Below are 24,317 nucleotides of genomic sequence, written 5' to 3' on the forward strand. Positions count from 1 at the left end.
CATCACCTGCCACGTCACTTGCCACATAACCTGCCACAAGTTGTGGATTGTCTACTTGCCACGTCACTTGCCACCTCACCTGCAACGTCACTTGCCACGTCACCTGCCACAAGTTGTGGATTGTCCACTTGCCACGTCACTTGCCACGTCACCTGCCACAAGTTGGGGATTGTCCACATCACCTGCCACGTCACTTGCCACATCACCTGCCACAAGTTGTGGATTGTCCACTTGCCACGTCACTTGCCACATCACCTGCCACGTCACTTGCCACGAGATGTGGATTGTCCACTTTCCACGTCATCTGCCATGCCACCTGCCACAAGTTGTGGATTGTCCACTTGCCACACCACTTTCCACGTCACCTGCCACAAGATGTGGATTGTCCACTTGCCACGTCCCTTGCCACGTCCCCTGCCACGTCACCTGCCACAAGTGGATTGTCCACTTGCCACATCACTTGCCACATCACCTGCCACAAGCTGTGGATTGTCCACTTGCCACGTCACCAGCCACATCAGCTGCCACAAGTTGTGGATTGTCCACTTGCCACGTGACTTGCCACATCACCTGCCACGTCACTTGCCACATCACCTGCCACAAGTTGTGGATTGTCTACTTGCCACGTCACTTGCCACATCACCTGCCACGTCACTTGCCACAAGATGTGGATTGTCCACTTTCCACGTCACCTGCCATGCCACCTGCCACAAGTTGTGGATTGTCCACTTGCCACGTCACCAGCCACATCACCTGCCACAAGTTGTGGATTGTCCACTTGCCACACCACTTTCCACGTCACCTGCCACGTCACCTGCCACAAGATGTGGATTGTCCACTTGCCACGTCACCAGCCACATCACCTGCCACAAGTTGTGGATTGTCCACTTGCCACATCACTTTCCACGTCACCTGCCACAAGTTGTGGATTGTCCACTTGCCACGTCCCTTGCCACATCCCCTGCCACGTCACCTGCCACAAGTGGATTGTCCACTTGCCACATCACTTGCCACATCACCTGCCACAAGTTGTGGATTGTCCACTTGCCACGTCACCTGACACAAGTTGTGGATTGTCCACTCGCCACGTCACTTGCCACATCCCCTGCCACAAAGGGGATTGTCCACTTGCCACGTCACTTGCCACGTCCCCTGCCACAAGTGGATTGTCCACTTGCCACGTCACCAGCCACATCAGCTGCCACAAGTTGTGGATTGTCCACTTGCCACGTGACTTGCCACATCACCTGCCACGTCACTTGCCACATCACCTGCCACAAGTTGTGGATTGTCTACTTGCCACGTCACTTGCCACATCACCTGCCACGTCACTTGCCACAAGATGTGGATTGTCCACTTTCCACGTCACCTGCCATGCCACCTGCCACAAGTTGTGGATTGTCCACTTGCCACGTCACCAGCCACATCACCTGCCACAAGTTGTGGATTGTCCACTTGCCACGTCACCAGCCACATCACCTGCCACAAGTTGTGGATTGTCCACTTGCCACATCACTTTCCACGTCACCTGCCACGTCACCTGCCACAAGTTGTGGATTGTCCACTTGCCACGTCCCTTGCCACGTCCCCTGCCACGTCACCTGCCACGTCCCCTGCCACGTCACCTGCCACAAGTGGATTGTCCACTTGCCACATCACTTGCCACATCACCTGCCACAAGTTGTGGATTGTCCACTTGCCACGTCACCTGACACAAGTTGTGGATTGTCCACTCGCCACGTCACTTGCCACATCCCCTGCCACAAAGGGGATTGTCCACTTGCCACGTCACTTGCCACGTCCCCTGCCACAAGTGGATTGTCCACTTGCCACGTCACTTGCCACGTCACCTGCCACAAGTTATGGATTGTCCACTTGCCACGTCACATGCCAGTCACCTGCCACAAGTTGTTGATTTTCCACTTGCCACGTCACCTGCCAGGTCACTTGCCGCGTCACCTGCCAGGTCACTTGCCACGTCACCTGCCACAAGTTGTGGATTGTCCACTTTCCACGTCACTTGCCACTTCACCTGCCACGTCACTTGCCACAAGTTGTGGATTGTCCACTTGCCACCTGCCATGTCACATGCCACAAGTTGTGGATTGTCCACTTGCCACGTCACTTGCCACCTGCCATGTCACTTGCCACAAGTTGTGGATTGTCCACTTGCAATTGCAATTGTTTAAAATATTTTTCTAATGGTTTTTCATCATTTGCAATCATTTTTTAGATTTTTAATGTAAAAAAAAAGGTCACCTTTAAAAACGCTTATAAACGAAAACGCGGCAAAACGCGGCAAAACGCGGTAGCGGCGTTTTGCCGCGTTTTGCATCTGAAACGTGGAAATTTTTGCTTCTGAACGCATTTTTTTGCTTCTGGAAAAACGAGATTAAACGCAACTGCATAAAAACGGAAAAAAACGAGACTGTGTGCATGGACACATAGGATAACATTGAATGAGTTCAGGGGCAGTTGAAAAAACTGTCCAACTGCATCTGAACGCGCGTTTAACTGCGTCTCGTGTGCATGAGGCCTAATACTTTATATGCAGTTACAGCAAACTGTTTTTTTCCTTTTGGGATGTTTGCATGTAGGTGTAATACCACTTTCAGTTCTGTGGACCTTCCAATCCACTAAAAGACAGACATGTTTCATGTGTTTGTGTTTTTTTTTTTTTTTTTGTTTTTTTTTTATGTGCTTAAATGCAGCTTTTGAGATGGGAACATGCACTATTTTTATTTATAGGAATGTTAAACCCTTCAATCTTAGCATGAAAACATTAAATTGTAAATGGGCTCTTAACTAGTTGCTGACCGCCGGCCGTCAAATGACGGCCAGGCGGCGCACCTATTGTGGCGGGAGGCCGTCATATGACGGCCTTCCGTTTAAACAGGGAATGCGCGCGTTCGTGCGCGCGCACCCCTGTTTCTTCGGTGGCGGCGTGTCACGGAGGCGCTGCTCGCCACCGAAGGGGGTGAACAGCCATTGGTTATGGCTGTTTACCACGTGATCGGCCATGATGAAGTCACGGCCGATCACAGATGGTCACACCCTGACTGTGCACGGTGCATGCGCACGATCGTGAGCGCGCTGCGTGTGCACGTCGGTGGCGGCGTGTTCCCCAGGAACACTGCTCGTCACCGATGCTGGTAAACAGCCATTGGCCGGCTGTTTACCCACGTGATCGGCTGTGATCCTTTCACAGCCGATCACTAAAATGTAAACAAACCGCGGTAACGAGATGTTACCGGGTTCTCCTCCTCACACACCGATCGTGTGTGAGGAGGAGATTGCGGTAACATCTCGTTACCGCCTACAGTACACATCAAGCACACTGATTGCCCCCCCCCCCCCCAATAAAGAGGACCTGTCACCACCCCTCATAGTACCTGTCAATCACAGTCCATCAGAGTACCTGTCACAGCCCATCAGAGTACCCGAGTACCTGTCACAGCCCATCTGAGTACCCGAGTACCTGTCCCAGTCCATCTGAGTACCCGAGTACCTGTCCCAGTCCATCTGAGTACCCGAGTACCTGTCCCAGTCCATCTGAGTACCCGAGTACCTGTCCCAGTCCATCTGAGTACCCGAGTACCTGTCCCAGTCCGTCTGAGTACCCGAGTACCTGTCCCAGTCCATCTGAGTACCCGAGTACCTGTCCCAGTCCATCTGAGTACCCGAGTACCTGTCCCAGTCCATCTGAGTACCCGAGTACCTGTCCCAGTCCATCTGAGTACCCGAGTACCTGTCGCGGCCCATCGGAGTACCCGAGTACCTGTCGCGGCCCATCGGAGTACCCGAGTACCTGTCGCGGCCCATCGGAGTACCCGAGTACCTGTCGCGGCCCATCGGAGTACCCGAGTACCTGTCGCGGCCCATCGGAGTACCCGAGTACCTGTCGCGGCCCATCGGAGTACCCGAGTACCTGTCGCGGCCCATCGGAGTACCCGAGTACCTGTCACGGCCCATCGGAGTACCCGAGTACCTGTCACGGCCCATCGGAGTACCCGAGTACCTGTCACGGCCCATCGGAGTACCCGAGTACCTGTCACGGCCCATCGGAGTACCCGAGTACCTGTCACGGCCCATCGGAGTACCCGAGTACCTGTCACGGCCCATCGGAGTACCCGAGTACCTGTCACGGCCCATCGGAGTACCCGAGTACCTGTCACGGCCCATCGGAGTACCCGAGTACCTGTCACGGCCCATCGGAGTACCCGAGTACCTGTCACGGCCCATCGGAGTACCCGAGTACCTGTCACGGCCCATCGGAGTACCCGAGTACCTGTCACGGCCCATCGGAGTACCCGAGTACCTGTCACGGCCCATCGGAGTACCCGGATACCTGTCACGGCCCATCAGGGTACCTGTCACGGCCCATCAGGGTACCTATCAAAGCCCAACAGAGTACCCGAGTACCTGTCACGGTTCATCCGAGTACCCGAGTACCTGTCACGGTTCATCCGAGTACCCGAGTACCTGTCACGGTTCATCCGAGTACCTGTCACGGTTCATCCGAGTACCCGAGTACCTGTCACGGTTCATCAGAGTACCTGTCACGGTTCATCCGAGTACCCGAGTACCTGTCACGGTTCATCAGAGTACCTGTCACGGTTCATCCGAGTACCCGAGTACCTGTCACGGTTCATCAGAGTACCTGTCACGGTTCATCCGAGTACCCGAGTACCTGTCACGGTTCATCAGAGTACCTGTCACCGCCCTTCAGAGTACCCAAATACCAGTCACCAAGCCATCAGAGTACCTGTCACCAGGCCATCAGAGTACCCGAGTACCTGTCACCAGGCCATCAGAGTACCCGAGTACCTGTCACCAGGCCATCAGAGTACCCATCTCCAGCCCATGTCTCATAGAATATATGTTGGGGTGTTTGCTTTCCAAAATGGGGTCATTTTGTGGGTAATTTCACTGACCTGGTGGTCCAGGACCTTCAAACGTGTGATAGGTAGGAATGAAATGAGATGTGTCATTTATGCTCCTAGAACGCCTGAACGTACTACTTCAATATTCGGCCTCTCTATGTGATCACGCTGTGTAAAAGTCCTACACATGTGGTATCGCCATTCTCGGGAAGAGTAGCAGAATGTATTTTGGGGTGTAATTTTTGTTATATACATGCTATGTGTTAGAAATATCTTATAAATTGACAATTTTGTGTAAAAAAAAAAAATGCGTTTTCATTTTTTTTCCACATATTCCAAAAACTTCTGGAAAAAAAATAACCGTTCAAAAGACTCATTATGCCTCAGATTATACGTTGGGGTGTTTGCTTTCCAAAATGGGGTCATTTTATGGGAAATTCCATTGTCCTGGTACTCCAGGGCCTTCAAAAGTGTAATAGGTGGTTGAGAAATGAGATGCGTCATTTTTGCTCGTAGAACGTCTGAAGGTACTACATCAATGTTGGTGCTCTGTATGTGGCCAGGCTGTGTAAAAGTCTCACACATGTGGTATCGCCGTACTCAGGAAGAGTAGCAGAATGTATTTTGGGGTGTAATTTGTTGTATGCATATGCTGTGTGTGAGAAATAACCTGATAATATGATAATTTTGTAAAAAAAAAAAAAATAATAATAAAAAAAAAAATCTTAATTTTGCAAAGAATTGTGGGAAAAAATGACAACTTAAAAAAACTCACCATGCTACTTAATACCTTGGAATGTCTACTTTGTAAAAAGGGGTCATTTGGGGGGTATTTGTACTTTCCTGACTTGTTAGTGTCTCAAGAAATGAGATACACCTGATGTACTGAAGGCCTGATCAGATGTGATCAATTTTCAGCGACTGGCACCATAGTCTGTAGACTATAACTTTCACAAAGACCAAATAATATACACTAATGTGGGTTATTTTTACCAAAGATAGGTAACAGTATAAATTTTGGCCAAAATTTATGAAGAAAAATTACTAATTAGCAAAAATTTATGACAGAAACAAAGAAAGGCATTTTTTTCACAAAATTTACGTTTTATTTTATTTATAGCACAAAAAATTAAAAACCCACTAGTGATTAAATACCACTAAAGGAAAGCTCTATTTGTGTGGAAAAAAGGATGCAAGTTTCATATGGGTACAGTGTTGGATGACTGAGTAATTGTCATTCAAACTGTGAGAGCGCTGAAAGCTGAAAATTGGTCTGGTCAGGAAGGGGGTGTAAGTGCACTGTATTGATGTGGTTAAAGAAATATTACTATAATTTTTTAATTCTTGTGGTATCCTCCAGGAATCCCAGTGCATGGGGCTTTTGGTCCCTTTCTGTTCTGTGATTTGGTTGCTGATCTAACATGCCCCACTTCTCCCACTGCTGTCTGACCACACTGCTAGCAAAAAGATGAATAGGTGACTGACAGGCAGGGGCTGCCCATCCATCAGGGGCGCCTCCATGCAGAATGCCAGATGCATGAATTCCAACCGCGGGGGGTGGGTTGAAGCACCTGATTAGAGCCAGAGGCTCTAATTGGCTTCAAAATAGGATGGGGTCGGGGTGCAAAGCATTGCCTTACGAGCCCACCAGGTGTGTTACAATAGCTATTGAAACACTGATCCTCCTTCCTGATTGGCTGAAAGGAGAAGCGTCCCGATTGGCCGCTGAGTAGGAGAGAGGGGAATATAAGCTGCCGTGATGCTGGCGGGAGAGCAGGGGAAGCTGGCGTGATGCCGGCGGAGAGCAGGGGAAGCTGGCGTGATGCCGGCGGAGAGCAGGGGAAGCTGGCGTGATGCCGGCGGAGAGCAGGGGAAGCTGGCGTGATGCCGGCGGAGAGCAGGGGAAGCTGGCGTGATGCCGGCGGAGAGCAGGGGAAGCTGGCGTGATGCCGGCGGAGAGCAGGGGAAGCTGCCGGTGATGCCGGCGGAGAGCAGGGGAAGCTGCCGGTGATGCCTGCCATAGATCGGGTAAGCGATCTGGGCCTGACTGACCGGACTGGGGGGGGAAGGGGATGGAGGAGTGGTGCTGGCTGTGGGTGCACTGTATGCCACCCCCCCCCCCCCCCCCCCAAAATAAAAAAATACAACCAACCGCCGCTGCTGTCAGGCACACATAGTTGAGGGCACAATGATGGATAGTGCAAAAAAATTGTGATTCTCATTTTGGCCAGAGTCATGCAGCTCTAGTATTCATTTTTTAAACCTGTTGAAGGGCAAATTACATTGCTTATGCTTTTTAGATTAAGGAACGCTCTTGAGATTAGGGTGTTTTGAAAGCTGTACTTTCTAAAATGTGTGTTGGCTAAAGCCATTATACTATGAATACCATAGTAGAATTTTGTTTGAAAGCATTTGTTTTAACCATTTGCTGACCTACCACAGTATGACTAGGGTGCCCACGTGTCCCGAATTGGCCGGGACATTCCAGCAATTAGCAGGTCTGTCCCAGGTCCCGGGCACCTTCATTCCAGGACAATACAATGTCCCGGAATGAAGCTAGTGCAGCCGTTTGCGATTTTCCTTAGACTGCCGAATGTTGATGCTGTCATCCGGCTGAGCCAGCCCAGTGGTGTAGCGTGGGGGTGGGCAGCTTAAGTGACTTCTTCCAGGCTCCAGCCCCTATAATCACCATACACCTCCAATGAGGCAGACACTCCTCAGCACCCGGGTCTCCCCCCGCCCAGGGACTCCAGTGGTCCAGCCTGCCCTGTCCCCCATGATTCCTCAGGTGCGTGCCACAGACAGCCCATGTGTGCGAGGGGGAGGGGCGGTACTCGATGCAGACGAGTGTTACGGTGGCTGCTGCCGGAGTTCCCAGCCTGCGGAGGATACAGAGGAGTGACTGAGGGATAGCAGACATCTATGGATGATCTTCATGGAGTCCTAGTTTGGAGTGGTGATTTAAATCCACCGATCTACCTTATGTTTGTCTGGGGGAGTAGTTAGTACTGTGAGTAGTGCAGGAAGGAGTGTAGTGGTCAGTGGGGTCAGGTAGGTCAGTGCAGGGGACAGGGAAGCCAGTGTAGTGGGCAGGTGGGTCATGGTAGATGTCAGGTAGGTTATAGTGGTCAGGTAGGTCATTTTAGGGGGCAGGTATGTCAGTGTAGTAAGCAGGTAGGTCATTTTAGGGGTCAGGTAGGTCACTGTAGTGGGCAGGTAGGTTATTTTAGGGGTCAGGTGGGTCAGTGTAGTGGACAAGTAGGTCAGCGTAGGGGTCATTTTAGGGGATCAGGTAGGTCAGTGTAGTGGGCAGGTAGGTTATTTTAGGGGTCAGTGTAGTGGACAGGTAGGTCAGCGTAGGGGTCAGTGTAGTGTGCAGGTAGGTCATTTTAGGGGGTCAGGTGGGTCAGTGTAGTGGACAGGTAGGTCAGCCTAGGGGTCAGTGTAGTGGGCAGGTAGGTCAGTGTAGGAATCGGGTAGGCACTTGGATCAAGGGACTTAACCAGCAAGAGCGCAGAGTGGCAAGTGACAGGCTGAATCTGGTGGCAGGCTACTGGGGCAAGTGACACACTGCATCTGGCGACAGGCTATGGTGGCAAGTCCCACTCTGCATCTGGCGGCAAGTGACACAGTGCATCCTGTGGCAGGATACGGGGGCAAGTGACAGCTGCATCTGGTTGCAGGCTACGGAGCCAAGTGACACATTGCATCTGGTGGCAGGCGACGGTGGCAAGTGACACATTGCATCTGGTGGCAGGCGACGGTGGCAAGTGACACGCTGCACCTGGTGGCAGGCTGTGGTGGCAAGTGACACACTGCATCTGGTTGCAGGCTGTGGTGGCAAGTGACACACAGCATCTGGTTGCAGGCTAAGGGGGCAAGTGACACACTGTATCTGGGGGCAGGAGACGGTGGCAAATGACACACTGCATCTGGTGGCAAGTGACACGTTGGATCTGGTGGCAGGCTATGGTGGCAAGTGACATGCTGCATCTGGTTGCAGGCTACAGTGGCAAGTGACACACTGCATCTGGTGGCAGGCGACGGTGGCAAGTGACACATTGCACCTGGTGGCAGGCGACGGTGGCAAGTGGCACGCTGCACCTGGTGGCAGGCTGTGGTGGCAAGTGACACACTGCATCTGGTTGCAGGCTGTGGTGGCAAGTGACACACAGCATCTGGTTGCAGGCTAAGGGGGCAAGTGACACACTGTATCTGGGGGCAGGAGACGGTGGCAAATGACACACTGCATCTGGTGGCAAGTGACATGTTGGATCTGGTGGCAGGCTATGGTGGCAAGTGACATGCTGCATCTGGTTGCAGGCTACAGTGGCAAGTGACACACTGCATCTGGTGGCAGGCTATGGTGGCAAGTGACACACTGCATCTGGTGGCAGGCTATGGTGGCAAGTGACACACTGCATCTGGTGGCAGGCTATGGTGGCAAGTGATACACTGCATCTGGTGGCAGGCTATGGTGGCAAGTGACACACTGCATCTGGTGGCAGGCTATGGTGGCAAGTGACACGCTGCATCTGGTGGCAGGCGACAGTGGCAAGTGACATGCTTCATCTGGTGGCAAGTGACACACTGCATCTGGTGGCAAGTGACACACTGCATCTGGTGGCAAGTGACACGCAGCATCTGGTGGCAAGTGACACGCTGCATCTGGTGGCAGGTTACGGTGGCAAGTGACACGCTGCATCTGGTGGCAGGTTACGGTGGCAAGTGACACGCTGCATCTGGTGGCAGGTTACGGTGGCAAGTGACACGCTGCATCTGGTGGCAGGTTACGGTGGCAAGTGACACGCTGCATCTGGTGGCAGGTTACGGTGGCAAGTGACACACTGCATCTGGTAGCAGGCTATGGTGGCATGCTGCATCTTGTGGCAAGTGACAAGCTCAGGGTTCCCAATGATTCGGCATTATGGTGAGTTGAACTATTTCATTATATATTACATTGTAATTATAAAAATATGATTTGATCACTCGTCCCTGAAAATCCCCGTCAACCCCGAGATTACATTCAACATAACCATTTTAGGGCCTCAAGAAATGAGATAGGACATCAGTACATCAGAACTGATACATTTTTAAAATATACACACCATAGTTTGTAGATGCTATATCTTTTGTACAAACCAATTAATATACAATTATTGGGGTTTTGTAGCAGAATATATGTTGGCTTAAATGAATAAGATTTAATTTATATTGTAAAAAATAAAAAACCCATTGATGAGCAAATACCATCAAAAGGAAGCTCTATTAGTGTGGAAACAAATGACAAAAACGTATTTTGTGTACAGTTTTGCATGACCAGGCAATTGCCAGTTAAAGCAGCACAGTGCTGAATAGCAAAAATGGCCTGGTCATGAAGGGAGTAGAATCTTCCAGGTGGTTGAAGTGGTTAAGAATGCTTGTTTGATGTTCTAATCACTAGTGGAGTCAAGTCCACATTTGTTTTGACCACAGTGACAGGGAAATTCAAAGGAGCAGGGTTTACGTTTTTTCTTGAACAAGTGAATCTCAAATGGTGTATGTGGTTTTCATTTGATAAAGCCCATTCATTCCGAAATCAAATGTTAAAAGCAAATTAAATTCTGAAGTACTTTCAAATGATATTCATGAATGTACTGAGCATTTTTGTATGAGTGTTCCTACAAAAATCTACTAATGTATGGCCAGCTTTACAATGGGTTAAGTCCAGTAAGGTGCATGGTGGGAGTACAGTTATCGCAACACTTTTGTCGCTCCTGACTGGACTTTTCGGTCTTTGCTCCTGTAGCTGCAGAGTCTTCTGTAGCCGCTCTGTGTTTCCCACCTGCCCCCTTGTTCTGTGACAGTTCTTTCTACTATCTAAACTATTTACATAATACAAAGCCTTCTGTCAATGGACAGCAGAGGGGAGGGGTGGGCAGAGCCTGCTGTGAGAAAGCAGCATCGGGAGTGTAGTATAGCTGTACTCCCAGCCTAAAACTGTCAGTTGTAAATAAGGTATACGTCCATCAGGTGGCATGGACTTAGCCCAAAGTAAGCCAGCACATTTTAGGGAAGTGACTGAATTCCTGAAGTTAAAAAGTAGGTTTTCCTATGCTAAACAAAAGCGTGATGCCTTTTATGCAAACCGTATTCTTCTTAAAAGCAACGCTGTAGTGTCCCCATTGGAAGATTTCTCCTTTTTTCCTATTCTGGCGACATCCCAAAAGTTGGGATTTTCTTTTACTTTCACTCTCTGTAATAAAGGTAAACCAGACAAATGGAGAAGGTCCATTTCTCTATTGGGGCAAAGACAGCAATAAACATCTGGCAGGCTTTTCAATCCCTTTCTACTTCATCCAAAATATAAAAAAATGCCTTTAGTAATACTTTAATGCTTCTGCTGCCTGTTGGTGTACAGGCTAATGAATGCTAAATGAGGTTCCGTATGACGAATAGAACACATTAGCAAAGTTGTAGTAGAGAAGGACTTTTTCTTACCCAGAATATCTTGTCATAGCCCTATTGATGTGCACCTTCTTGATCCATGAAAGAAACGGCAGGTGATTTTGTAAGTCTATTGCATTTACACTGTCAAGGTAATTCTTTCTTTTTTTTTTTTTTTGCAGCATCCATGTCGGTAAAAGACATCTTGCAAAGCCTAGTGGACGATGGCATGGTAGATTCTGATCGCATTGGGACTTCAAATTACTTTTGGGCTTTTCCCAGCAAGGCTCTTCATGCTCGGAAGAGAAAGCTGGAGACTCTGGAAAGCCAGGTAATTCTGACACTATCCTGCCATACAGTATGTGCCGCATGTTATGTATTTGCAATTAGTTTTTTTTGTGTGATTTTAAAACTTTTTTTTTTTGATTTTGCATTAAAAAAAAGCAGGGACTTTTACACAAAATGCTACTATGTTATGATCGTACCTCATTTAGAACTTTCTGCTTGCGTTAATCATTACATAACCACTAGAGGGGGTGCTATATCTGTTCCAATATGTAAAAGGAAATGAAAGAGAAGAAATGTATGACATAATAGTGAAAACTATGTTCTTTGGCAGCTGCCTTGTGGGTTGTTTAATGTCAGTAGAATGAAGCGGAAATCTTCTCAGGGGCAGCTACCCATTTGTGTGTGTCTAATATTAAGTTACTTATTTTGAGAAATGCAGTTTCCTATTTCGTACACCTTGAATTCACATCATGAAGTTTTTTGTTTTGTTTTTTGGCTGTAGATTGTCACATGTGTAGTTTTTAAGAAAAATAATCAATAGGAATAGAATTATGAAGCATAGCAGTCAAGTAAATATAGAAGACACACTGATTTACTAAAACTGATGCACTCAGAATCTGGTGCAGCTATGCATGGTATCCAATCGGCTTCTAATGTCAGCTTGTTCAATAAACTTTGACAAAAAAACCTGGAAGCTGATTAGTTTCTGTGCTGAGCTGCGCCAGATTTTATACGCTCCAGTTTAAGTAAATAAGCCCCACTGATTATTACAGAGATCACCATGAAAGTAATGGCACATTTTCAAGGCTTGCACAGACTTAAAAATGCTGCCTGCTGCAGTTTGACAATGGTGGTGTAATACATTATGTGGATGATTTCAATCATGGGGCTGAGAGATCTAAATCCTTGTTGGAATTGCCTAATTTGTAACATATCGGTTTTAATGTGTTAGTGGGGTTCTAGCCAGCAAGAAGCACTTAGTAACATAAGCTTAAAAAATAACTAAGGGCTTCTGTATGACAGTCTACTCTAAACACTTACCAAATCCAGCTACTGTTATGCACAAGCCTCATAAAGTAAACAAAAAACTTCCTTTACTTTCCTTGACTAAACCAAATCTTTAATTATTTGTGTCTCACATGTTCTTCTTTTCAGACACTGTAGTTCAAAGTGGGAGGGCTTCATCTGCACAGGCAGTGCTGCTAATCCTAAAAGCACTGGGCAGGGCTAGATATGTGATTTAGCAGCGGTAATGCCGATAGCCACTCTTGTAGCCACATTGTTTCATCCAACTGTAGTGAAATAATATATAGCCTACATGAGTGGCAACATTGCTTTGATTTTGGGATCAGTGCAGCATTATTGCCACACCATCACAGGAACTGTATTAGGTGGACCTAATTGGCAGGGTCAGCAAGTACTTGTGGAACTTTGCAGGGGGACTAGAAGAGAAAACTGTAGATTCAGATGCACAAATTAAGTTTTGCAGCACTTTTTTTTTTTTTTTTTGGAAGACTATGATGCTACTTTAAATCTGCCCTTTGCATGTGTCTGTGTGCTCTTCATTAGAGTAGCTGTGACATGTCCTCCTTCAAGCAGATGTATAAGAAACATATTTTCTTAATCATATTTTACAGGACACAGGGTGAAGTATTCTGGAACCTATTTGTTATACTGCAACCATCAAGTGAATGGAGATTTCTTACTGTGGATCTGACTTGTTTCCCTTAAGGGTTCCCACAATGTCAGTCTGGACCACTGCCCTCAGCCTGAGTCGCTAGTCTCTTTCGGAATGCCCCACTCTTCTTTTTTGACAAGGAATGGATTGTCTAATACTATGTTGTAATTTAAGGGTGTGCTTAAAGGAAAGATATGACCAAAGATCTTTTGGTAATACATCTCTTGTTGATCACAGGAGTGCACTTAGTTTTGCACTTCTGTAACCCAGATTCCGCTAACAGTAGGCTAAAGTCTGCTGTCAGCTAAGATCACAGGGCCAGTCAAGGCTCTGCAGAGATCTCGACAATTATGTTGGGATCCAGCCAGATACCTTACCAGCAGCTGGCTCATCTTCTCAGCACTCTGCTGAGAGCTTGAGCTAGCCATTCCTGCTCCTCCACAGTCCGGTGTGCCAGTGAGCAATGGAGGGACACAGCACAATCACCACTGTGTGCTCAGAGCGGACCCAAGAACTGAGCAATCGGTGGTCTTTGATTACTCAGTTCTTGGTGTAGAGCCAGTAGGGGGCAGCTGCAGTATCATATCGATGCTGCGGGTTATCGAGGTGAGTATGTGTGTTTTGTTTTTTTTGCAATCCCCTACGTCTCTTAAGGACACCAACTCAGTCTTTATTGGCACAGTGCACACTTCCCTTGATTTAGAGCTGCCTGCACCGGCCTTGCCAAAGGTCACCAGCGGGGGCACCTTCAAACGCTGACACTCGAACAGACTTGCCAGAAGTGGACTTCACAGATGACGTCACAGTAAGCAAATGAGGTACTCTTACCAGATCCGTTGGACACAACCACCCTACAGCGGTGTGTAATACAGGCTTATAGCGCTCAACCTCTTGCGCTGAGGTAAGGCGGACTCCAGGGCTGGAACCAATCATGGGGCATAGAGACATTTTTTATTGTTAATTATACTTTTTCTTTTTATTTTGTCACGCTTTTTTGAAAAAAAAAAACATTTTTTGAATACTTTTATTCCTATTACAAGGAATGAAACATCCCTTGTAATAGGAACATGACATGACAGGTCCTCTTTATAGTGAGATATGGGGTCACTAAGACCCCACATCTCCCCACTAGGCTGGGAAGCCTGAAATAAAATAAAAAAAAATGAACCTATCACCGCTTCCCAGCTGAAGCGGCGCTGTTTATTTTTTAATGCAGAGGCCGGGCGTGATGTCATAACATCGCGCCTGGCCTCCCACAATCATAGAGACTCTGGCGACCATCTGGTCCACCTGAAATATCGTAGTGGTGAGTCTGTAGAAGCACCGCGGGGGGGGGGGGGGGAGTACCCTCTCACCTCCTGTAAGAACGATCAAGCGGCGGAATAGCCGCTATGATCTTTCTTATGGTGTAGGGGATCGCCGGCTGAAAACGGCAATATCTGAATGATGTCTATAGCTACAGGCATCATTCAGATATACCTGCTCAAAGTCCTTCACGTCATATGACGGTGGGCGGGAGTGAGGCGGTTAATCAGACTTTCTCATTGTACTTCCACAATGGGAACTTCCTACTTTTTGTTCCACTAGTGCTGGGTCGATTTGTCAGCATACAACCTTTAGGGCAAGGATCCCTCTTTTTTTCTGATCAATGCACACTGCACTAGATCAGTTGATGGTTCATAGCCTTTATAGAACAGACAGTTGTTCATCAAATTTGTAAGGCTACCAACTGGTCTTCTGTTCACATTTGTTAAGTTTTACCAGGTGGACTTTCAGTTCTCAGCTTCCCTGATAAGGTTTTCTAGCCTGCTGTGTATGCTCCATTGCACTGCCTTTGTTGGCTTGTTCCTTGTGGGCCCATTAGCCTTTTGTTTTGCTGTTGCTCACCCCTCAGTCGGTCTGTTTTGGACATTCCATTGGTTCTTGAATGCTTCATCCTGTGTCCTACAAGGCAATGTGAAGAAAACATGATGATTATTGTCTTATCTATAATCTATCTTTGCTACCATACTACCAGCTACCATGAGGCATACTGGGGACAGCAGGAGTTCTAATGAACTGATTTAACATAATTTATTGCTATTGTCTATTTCTGAAGGTGGCATTAAAACCCAATGGTTCCAGAATACTTCATCCTGTGCCCTCTAATGTACTCCAAGAAAAGGAGAGATGGTTGTGTGTGGCCACCTTTTTAGTGTTATTCTAGCCATAGATGAGTAGATATTTTGACAGAAAATCTTATTTTAGAGGGCATCTATCAATCCTCAAAAGCATTGCAATGCTGCAGAGACTCAATGTGATCTCAAAGTTGGCCTACTTACAGTATGCAATGTGGTTCATGAACAGATTAATTATTCTATTTTCTGTTTCTCTGCCACCCATTTGCTCAGATCGCAGAATGCATGCAAAGTTTGCTCCATGTATGGCCATAGTGCTGTTAACATTATGTGGATATTTGTCTATTACAGAGTTTATTACCTAAGCACATTCTCCTTTATAAAACTGTCTTATGCACAGATTAATACTTGGTTTCTTTCCTAAGCCTCTGGCTGTCTATGTGTTTGGCTTTATAAATTGTTACTTAGTCTGTAACTAAGACTTAAGTTTGCTTAACCAGTGATTTATGGGCACTTTTACATTTGCTTATACAAATTAAATGACAAATTTAAATGTATAGTTTCTTATATATTTTTAGCTAGTGCTGTGGAGGTTTTAAATACCCTTGGCCTTCAGCCTGATATGTAGCAATGCCTTAGGCATTAACGCTAATCTCTGATTAAAATGCTAGTTTCTACTAATCATCGGCTTGTTGACCTTTTGTGATTTTAACTACTGTGACCTATGACTCCTGTAATGCTTTAAAACAGTTTAGCCTTGGAGTTCTGATCTTGAGTAATGAATGATAAATTATGTTCGTACTCAACAGTGGACTTATGTTTCTTTGAGAAGCTTGTCCCTAACGAAACATGCACAACATTTTATATATGTCAGGGCTGGGCTCAGCCCTTCCTTCTCAAAGCTGGCCGCTCAGCTGTCGGCTAATTGCCAGCTACTTTCTCTCCACAGTGACTCACCTGTTGATATCCTGCTCGTCAGTCCTGCCTACTTAAGCCGTCCAGCTTAGATGATCTCTGCCTTCACCTTGGTCACATCTCTAGAGACACTGTCCTGTGTTCCTGTTAAAGACTTACTTGGCTGACATTCCTTCTGGCTCCAGATCCTGCTTGGTGTTCTACTACGCTCATCTTTGGCTTGTCTGACTATCCGTTCCGTTTCCTGAACTCTGGCTATGTTTTGACTACGTTTACTCGGTTTACCTTTTTATTATTATTAAACAAGTGTGATTTACCTGTACTTCTGTCTGTCTGATTCATGGTTTCTGAAAGTAAGTGAAGGCCATGAATTCAGAAGCTGCAGTCAATCCACTTGTTGGTAATATTTTTCCCAGATTGGATGAGCAGGATCACCACATGGATCTTTTTTCCATGGCATTACAAATGCTCCTGAGTCGCACGGCTCACCTGGAATCTCCCACTATGGCTGCTGTGGTACAACCTGTGTTGCAGGCCATCCCTGCTGCTACTCCAGTCTCTGTACAGACACCCGCCTCGGTTATTACCTCTATAAGAGGTATGTCTGCTTCTGTTCTGCTTCCCCAGCAATTTGGGGGCAATCCAGTCCAATGGTTTCGCAACCAGTTTGAGATGCTGCCCCAGGCGTTTTCCACGGACAGAAGCAAAGTAGGATTTGTGTGCGCATACAGTTTCTGGTGCATTGGAAAGGGTACGGTCTGGAGGGACGATCTTGGGTCTCATCCACAGACTTACATGCCTCTGTCCTCCTCTGTGATTTCCATAGATGTTTTCCCCTCAAGCCTGGAGGTCCTTCGAGGGTGAGGGGTCATTGAGGAGGGGGTACTGTCAGGGCTGGACTCAGCCCCTCCTTCTCAAAGCTGGCCGTTCAGCTGTCGGCTAATTGCCAGCTCCTTTCTCTCCACAGTTACTCACCTGTTGATGATATCCTGCTCATCAGTCCTGCCTACTTGAGCTGTCCAGTCCAGATGATCTCTGCCATCTCTAGAGACGCTCTCCTTTGTTCCTGTTAGACTTGCTTGGCTGATATTCCTTCTAGCTCGAGATCCTGCTTTGCAGTTCTACTACACTCATCTCTGGCTCCCTGACGCTTTGGCTTGTCCGATTATCCGTTCTGGTGAGTGAGCTCTGGCTATGTTTGGACTACGTTTACTTGGTTTACCTTTTTATTATTATTAAACAAGTGTGGTTTAACTGTAATTCTGTCTCAGTCTGATTCATGGCTTCTGACAATATATTAGTATTCAGGGAAGTGATAAATAATAAAAGAGGAGTTTTTTTTCATGTAGCCTTTTTTAATAAAAGAGACAAATATTGATATGTGATCAGTGATGAAGCTTTTTCTTCAGCAGATGTATTTTACATGTACAGTGGTGTGAAAAAGTGTTTGCCCCCTTCCTCATTTCCTGTTCCTTTGCATGTTTGTCACACTTAAGTGTTTCGGAACATCAAACCAATTTAAACAATAGTCAAGGACAACACAAGTAAACACAAAATGCAATTTGTAAATGAAGGTGTTTATTATTAAAGGTGAAAAAAAATCCAAACCATCATGGCCCTGTGTGAAAAAGTGATTGCCCCCTAAACCTAATAACTGGTTGGGCCACCCTTAGCAGCAACAACTGCAACCAAGCGTTTGCAATAATGTGCAATGAGGCTTTTACAGCGTCCTGGAGGAATTTTGGCCCACTCATCTTTGCAGAATTGTCCTAATTCAGGTAAATTAGAGGGTTTTCGAGCATGAACGGCCTTTTTAAGGTCATACCACAACATCTCAATAGGATTCAGGTCAGGACTTTGGCTAGGCCACTCCAAAGTCTTCATTTTGTTTTTCTTCAGCCATTCGGTGGTGGACTTGCTGGTGTATTTAGGATCATTGTCCTGCTGCAGAACCCAAGTTCGTTTCAGCTTGAGTACACGAACAGATGGTCGGACATTCTCCTTCAGGATCTCTTGGTAGACAGCAGAATTCATAGTTCCTTTTATCACGGCAAGTCTTCCAGGTCCTGAAGCAGCAAAACAGCCCCAGACCATCATACTACCACCACCATATTTTACTGTTGGTATAATGTTCTTTTTATGAAATGCAGTGTTCCTTCTACGCCAGATATACTTGGACACACACCTTCCAAAGAGTTCCACTTTTGTCTCATCGGTCCACAGAATGTTGTCCCAAAAGTCTTGGGGATCATCAAGATGTGTTATGGAGAAATTGAGACGAGCTTTGATGTTCTTTTTGCTCAGCAGTGGTTTTCTCCTTGGAACTCTGCCATGCAGGCCATTTTTGCCCAGTCTTTTCCTGATGGTGGAGGCATGAACGCTGACCTTAACTGAGGCAAGTGAGGCCTGCAGTTCCTTGAACGTTGTTGTGGGGTCTTTTGTGACCTCTTGGATGAGTCATCGCTGCGCTCTTGGGGTAATTTTGGGCGGCCGGCCACTCCTGGGAAGGTTCACCACTGTTCCATGTCTTCGCCATTTGTGGATAATGGCTCTCACTGTGGTTCGCTGGATTCCCAAAGCTTTGGAAATGGCTTTATAACCCTTTCCAGACTGATAGATCTCAATTACTTTCTTTCTCAATTGTTCCTGAATTTCTTTGGGTCTCGGCATGATGTGTAGCTTTTAAGGATCTTCTGGTGGACCTTACTGTGTCAAGCAGCTCCTATTTAAGTGATGCCTTGATTGTGAACAGGTGTGGCAATAATCAGGCCTGGGTGTGGCTAGAGAAATTGAACTCAGGTGTGGACAACCACAGTTATAGTATGTTTTAACAAGGGGGGCAATCACTTTTTCACACAGGGCCATGATGGTTTGGATTTTTTTTCACCTTTAATAATAAACACCTTCATTTACAAATTGCATTTTGTGTTTACTTGTGTTGTCCTTTACTATTGTTTAAATTGGTTTGATGTTCCGAAACACTTAAGTGTGACAAACATGCAAAGGAACAGGAAATGAGGAAGGGGGCAAACACTTTTTCACACCACTGTAGGTAATAGTCTGATATTTGTGCATCATATGGTGACAGAGGAGGTCCCAGCCAAATCTCACTGCTCTTATTTTGGTCTGGTGTTTAGTCCTATATAAATATGTACTATTTAAATACCAAAAGTGTTATACCACATCAAACGTTTTATCCAACCTCTTAATTTTATGCATTTGTTATTTTGAAAAGTCGGTATTCATAAAAAGTAGTGGTAAAGAAAGCATTTTTTGTGTTTTTAATTTGTCATGGTCCATATAACAGGGTGTAGCAGGGATGTGTCATTTTCCTAATTCTTTTGCATCTAAAAGTGTCTCTCGTTCTCATTTTAGAAAATTATATAATAGGGAGAATATTTATGTAAAACCTTTGAAAACCTAGAAAATATAATGAAGTCAAGAGAGCTTAGGCAATTCTACATATAGAAATACTGACATAAAGATCTATTTGACACAGGTAGCACAGTTTCTTCAAAAGTTTTCATGAACGGAGTAATGAAATATATTAGGTATTGCGTTATTAAAATGTAATTTTTTGTGCAGTTGCCTAAATTTTCAAAAAACATTGCACACATGACTGTGGGAATGACATTTTTGTTTGTGGAAGATACATTTTTCAGATGCTACAGATTGTATAGAATTTTGAAGCGTCTACCAGCTTCAGTAAAAAGAAAACGTAGCTGTCCATTGCCTGATTTGTTTTAGGAAGGAGGAGTGGTGCACAATTGTCATAAAAATTGTGGCCAATTTATCCTACGTTGATACTGGGTTCCAGCTCATATTGCTCATGTCAACCCTAGCTCTAGTGACCTTTGTTTCTGGGGCTGTGGCCATCACAGGGTCATCTTAAGCATATGGTGGACTTGTCTACGTTTGATAGGCTTTTGATCCTGATTCTTCTACGCTTTCATCTGCCTATCTGAAAGAATGCTAAATTAGCCCTGCTGCATTGCCCTAACCGGGGCCTCTATGCTCGTCAGAAGAATTTGGCAACTTACTTATTTTTGTCTGCCAAGAGGATAATTTCCCAGGCCTGGAGGAAGCCTTCGGTTCCTTTTCTGGACGTTGGAGATCGTATAACGGCTCTAATGCTCAATGAGCAGATGTCTAGAGTTCTGAAGGACTCTCATTTGGGGTGCCATTACGCCTTCCCTTCACTCTCTCCAGCTAGCATTGGACACCTGTGACTGACCCGCCTGATGATCCCAATTCCACATATCCCCTTTGCTTTTCCTCTCCTCTTAGTCTTCTGTTGGCTTCTCTCTTCTTCCCACCTTTCCTTTCTCTTATGTTTTGTCCTCCTTTTTCTTCCTCTTCCTCCTGGGGCTTGAGACCCCCCTCCTTTTCTATGTGGTTACCTTGCGCTCCCTGAGTGCGTATTTATACTGCATCACGCTCAGGGATTTAGTCTGATGACATTGACATCCTTGCAGATTTTCCTGGACCTTGCTTCAACTCTCTAGGTCTTTTGCAAATAACCAATGCCACTGTTTTCTTTTATTTGGTTGACAGTATGTGAAGTCTTACTCTGAGGTATGCTGCCACTCCAAGCCTCTGTGTGGGCAGATTGGATGCTTTTTTATTATTCTTTTAAAATATTTGTACCAGAAAAATATGGGTGATTTATGGGAGTCAAAAAGAAAATGCCTTACAACTGTGCTGCTCTAATGAGATCTGCTGATAATACACCATTATGCTGTGCAGGTTATATCTGTCATAGACAGTGTTTTCTGTATTCTCCCAGAGGATATCCTATGAATGAAGTGCAATATCTGCGTGGAATCAAAAAGAAAAAAGCTTGTTTTTAATACAAAGTTTCTCCCAACAAGAACTTAAAGAGGAGCTCCAGTCGATTTTGTGTTTATTAAGGCAGCAGCTACAAAAACTGTGATGGATGACTTTTAATAAACACACACTCGCTTGTCCCAGGAACCAGCAATTTGCTTACTTGAGCCATCACTTCTCTCCCTCTTCTTTCCCTGGCATTGGCATCTCAACTATAAGCACCTGGCTGTGACAGCTTGTGGTTTTACAGCTGGGTGCCCACTGTGCATAACATGTAGGGAAGGGGCACACAGGACAGCACAGCGCCCAAACACATTGTGGACATACTGGCTATTGTGGCTTGTGTGGTGTCAAGGAGATATCATATAAACTATAAAGCGTGGATGCATCAGACAAATGGTGAGTAGTGTCAGTTTTTATGGTATAAGCACTATTGGAATTTTTTTCTCCTGCACATATGCTATTGGATGAGACTGGCCTGATATGAGGCAGCGGCACAGAGGAGGAGGAAAGATGGGATCTAGATTACTTACACCCTAGCCCAGGAAAGACTAAAAAGTGCTTATTGAACAAACTTAATTGTGAGGTCACATTGTTTTAGGTGAAAATACACCCTTAGAGCCTGTTCACACAGGGGCAACTCGAGATCTGACTTCAGGTCGCCCCAAGTTGCGCTGTTGAGAAAATCAATGTTAGTTAATGGAGCCGTCTCAATGTACACTACAGCAGTCGCTCCGACTTCAAAAAAGGTTCCTGTAATACTTCAATCCGACTTCTAGGCGACTTGTACCCATTGATTTCAATGGAAGTTGCCTCCAAGTCAGATCTCCATCTATATTGAAGTGACAATGTCGCGCCTCTCACAGAATAATCAGCTCTCGAGAGAGAACTCCACGGCAAATTTTAAATAAAAAAACAGCATAGGGGGTGGGTTCTTTCGGGAAGGGGGGCACCCTGCGGCCCCCCACCCCAAAGCACCTTATCCCCATGTTGATAAGGACAAGGGCCTCTTCCCAAAGCACCCACCCCCTCCCCATGTTGAGGGCATGAGGCCTGGTACGGTCGCTCGCCCCCACCCCCTTTCTTGACCGGCTGGGCTGCGTGCTCGGATAAGGGTCTGGTATGGATTTTGGGGGGGCCCCACGCCATTTTTATGGTGTAGGGGGGTTCCCCTTAAAATCCATACCAGATCTAAGGGCCTGGTATGCTCCTGGAGGGTGACTCCATGCCGGTTTTTTATTAAAATTTGGCGTGGAGTTCCCCCTCGAGAGCTGATTATACTCTGATTGGCCACGGCCAAAGTCGCCTGTCCTGGGGCGACTTAAATTTGTGTTGTAAGTTGCCCCAAGTCGCGCTGTTATTCATACTCAAGTCGTGTCCAAGTTGCCTCCAAAAGTCGCGCTGGAAGTCATGTTGCCCCTGTGTGAACCGGCTCTTTAGGGGGAACACGAGTGCGGTGATTCACTATTATGATTACCAACCACTATAAGCAGCACAGATGTAATAGGGAGTACGGGTGGGATTGGTGAACGGCAATCGGACAACACATCACATGATTTATTATATGGACTTCACATTGTGATGACTACAATATAATTTCATCACGGAACTTTGGATGCACGTATATTGCATATATTATCTGTTTATCACTGTATATACTGTATTTCGATGATGCACTGAATATTTCTGTGGAATAGACTTATTGTTTATCTAGATTTTTCAAAATATATAAGATTACATATGTATTAATTGTTTGGGGAGTACAGCGAGGCTCTATTGAGTTTTTTTATTAGAGAAGTATAACATCTTTGCTATTTTTAAAATAAAAACAAAACCTTTACTATCACTTTAATGCTATCCCCTTTTGGGATTCAGAGATCAGTTGATGTGTTGTGCAATATAATTTAAGTGTTAAATATGCTTCATACAGTGGATTTTTATTTTATATGTATATTGATGTGAAAAATTGTTAGATGTATGGACTAGACAACTGAGTGATTTTATTGTTTTGAGATCTTGAATTATTATCCCATTGAGGAAAAGAGAGAGAGCACTAATTGCCGTGATGCTGAGAGATGTGTTTTTCTTACTGGCTATAAAATTTTAAATATAAAATATATCAGGGCTCCGGGGGGGGGGGGTTTGTTTCAGTCGGAGGCTGATGTGGTTGTGGGGGGGGGGGGGGGGGGGTTTGTGCCTACAGCGATGCCTTTTCCAACATGGGATCTGCTCACAACTGAAAGCTCCTCCTCCTTCACTCTGTTGGCCCCCAGCTGAGTTTCTCCTGCAGTTTCTGCCTCTTGTCCCAACATGGCATTTGTCTGCAGCAATGGGGGGGGGGGGGGGAGCTGCAGAGAGAGAGATGCACGGTGCCCGCTCCGCTGCTTATTTCACGGGGACTGATCGGGCCAGTAGATGCACCAGCGTGTGTACTTATACTTCCTGGTAGCGGTGGAACGCACGATGGGGCAGACGTGATGCAAGATGTGGGAGGCGACGCAGCCATAATTTCCGGCTGATGACATCTGCCCCATCATGTGTTCCACTGTCACCAGGAAGTAGAAGTACACACCGGTGCTCTACTGGCCCGATCTCTCCTCGTAAAATAAGCAGCGGAACAGGCTGGCTGGCGGGCAGGTGTTTGCCATGTTACGTTACAGTGTGGGAGGTGCTTTTACTAGAAGACATGGATCTATGTCCCTGCTATGCAGAGACAGGGGATCCATGCCTTCCTTCCCGTCAGAATGGTGATCTGCCTTGTTTACATAGACCGCTGTTCTGCCTCTCTGCTGGATCATTGGCAGGTAGTGGTGGACATGGAGTCCATGGTAACTGCCACTGTGTGTGATCACAGCTGGAATGAGCCACTTGTGGTGCACATGTGCACCCCCTACCCGGAAGAGCTGGATCATGTGTGTGTATATATACGTTATCTTTAACACAAGTGCCGCCCTGTAGCTTTAAACTGCTATGACATGGACATAAAGCTGGAGTTCCGCCATTTCTTCTTTTTTTTTTTCTTTTTAAAGTCAGCAGCTACAAATACTACAGCTGCTGACTTTTCAAATATGGACACTTACCTGTCCAGGGTGCCCGCGATGTTGGCACCTGAAGCGAATCTGCCGCTCGGTACTCGGGTGCTGCTGCCGCCATCTTCGGTATGGGAATCAGGAAGTGAAGCCT

General features: G+C 46.3%; 1 protein-coding gene across 2 annotated transcripts in view; it reads left to right on the plus strand.

The window, feature by feature from the left end:
- MND1 (meiotic nuclear divisions 1) overlaps positions 1–24,317 on the plus strand; it is a 198,798-nt gene that overhangs the window by 84,184 nt on the left and 90,297 nt on the right. For both annotated transcript variants that reach the window (XM_077477063.1, XM_077477064.1), the window contains exon 4: positions 11,492–11,640. In XM_077477063.1, the coding sequence (XP_077333189.1) occupies positions 11,492–11,640 (149 nt within the window). The remainder of the gene's footprint in view (positions 1–11,491; positions 11,641–24,317) is intronic.

The sequence above is a fragment of the Lithobates pipiens genome, unplaced genomic scaffold (genome assembly GCF_037356315.1).
Source record: "Lithobates pipiens isolate NorthernLeopardFrog02 unplaced genomic scaffold, aLitPip1_a1.2 Scaffold_13, whole genome shotgun sequence".
NCBI lineage: Eukaryota > Metazoa > Chordata > Amphibia > Anura > Ranidae > Lithobates > Lithobates pipiens.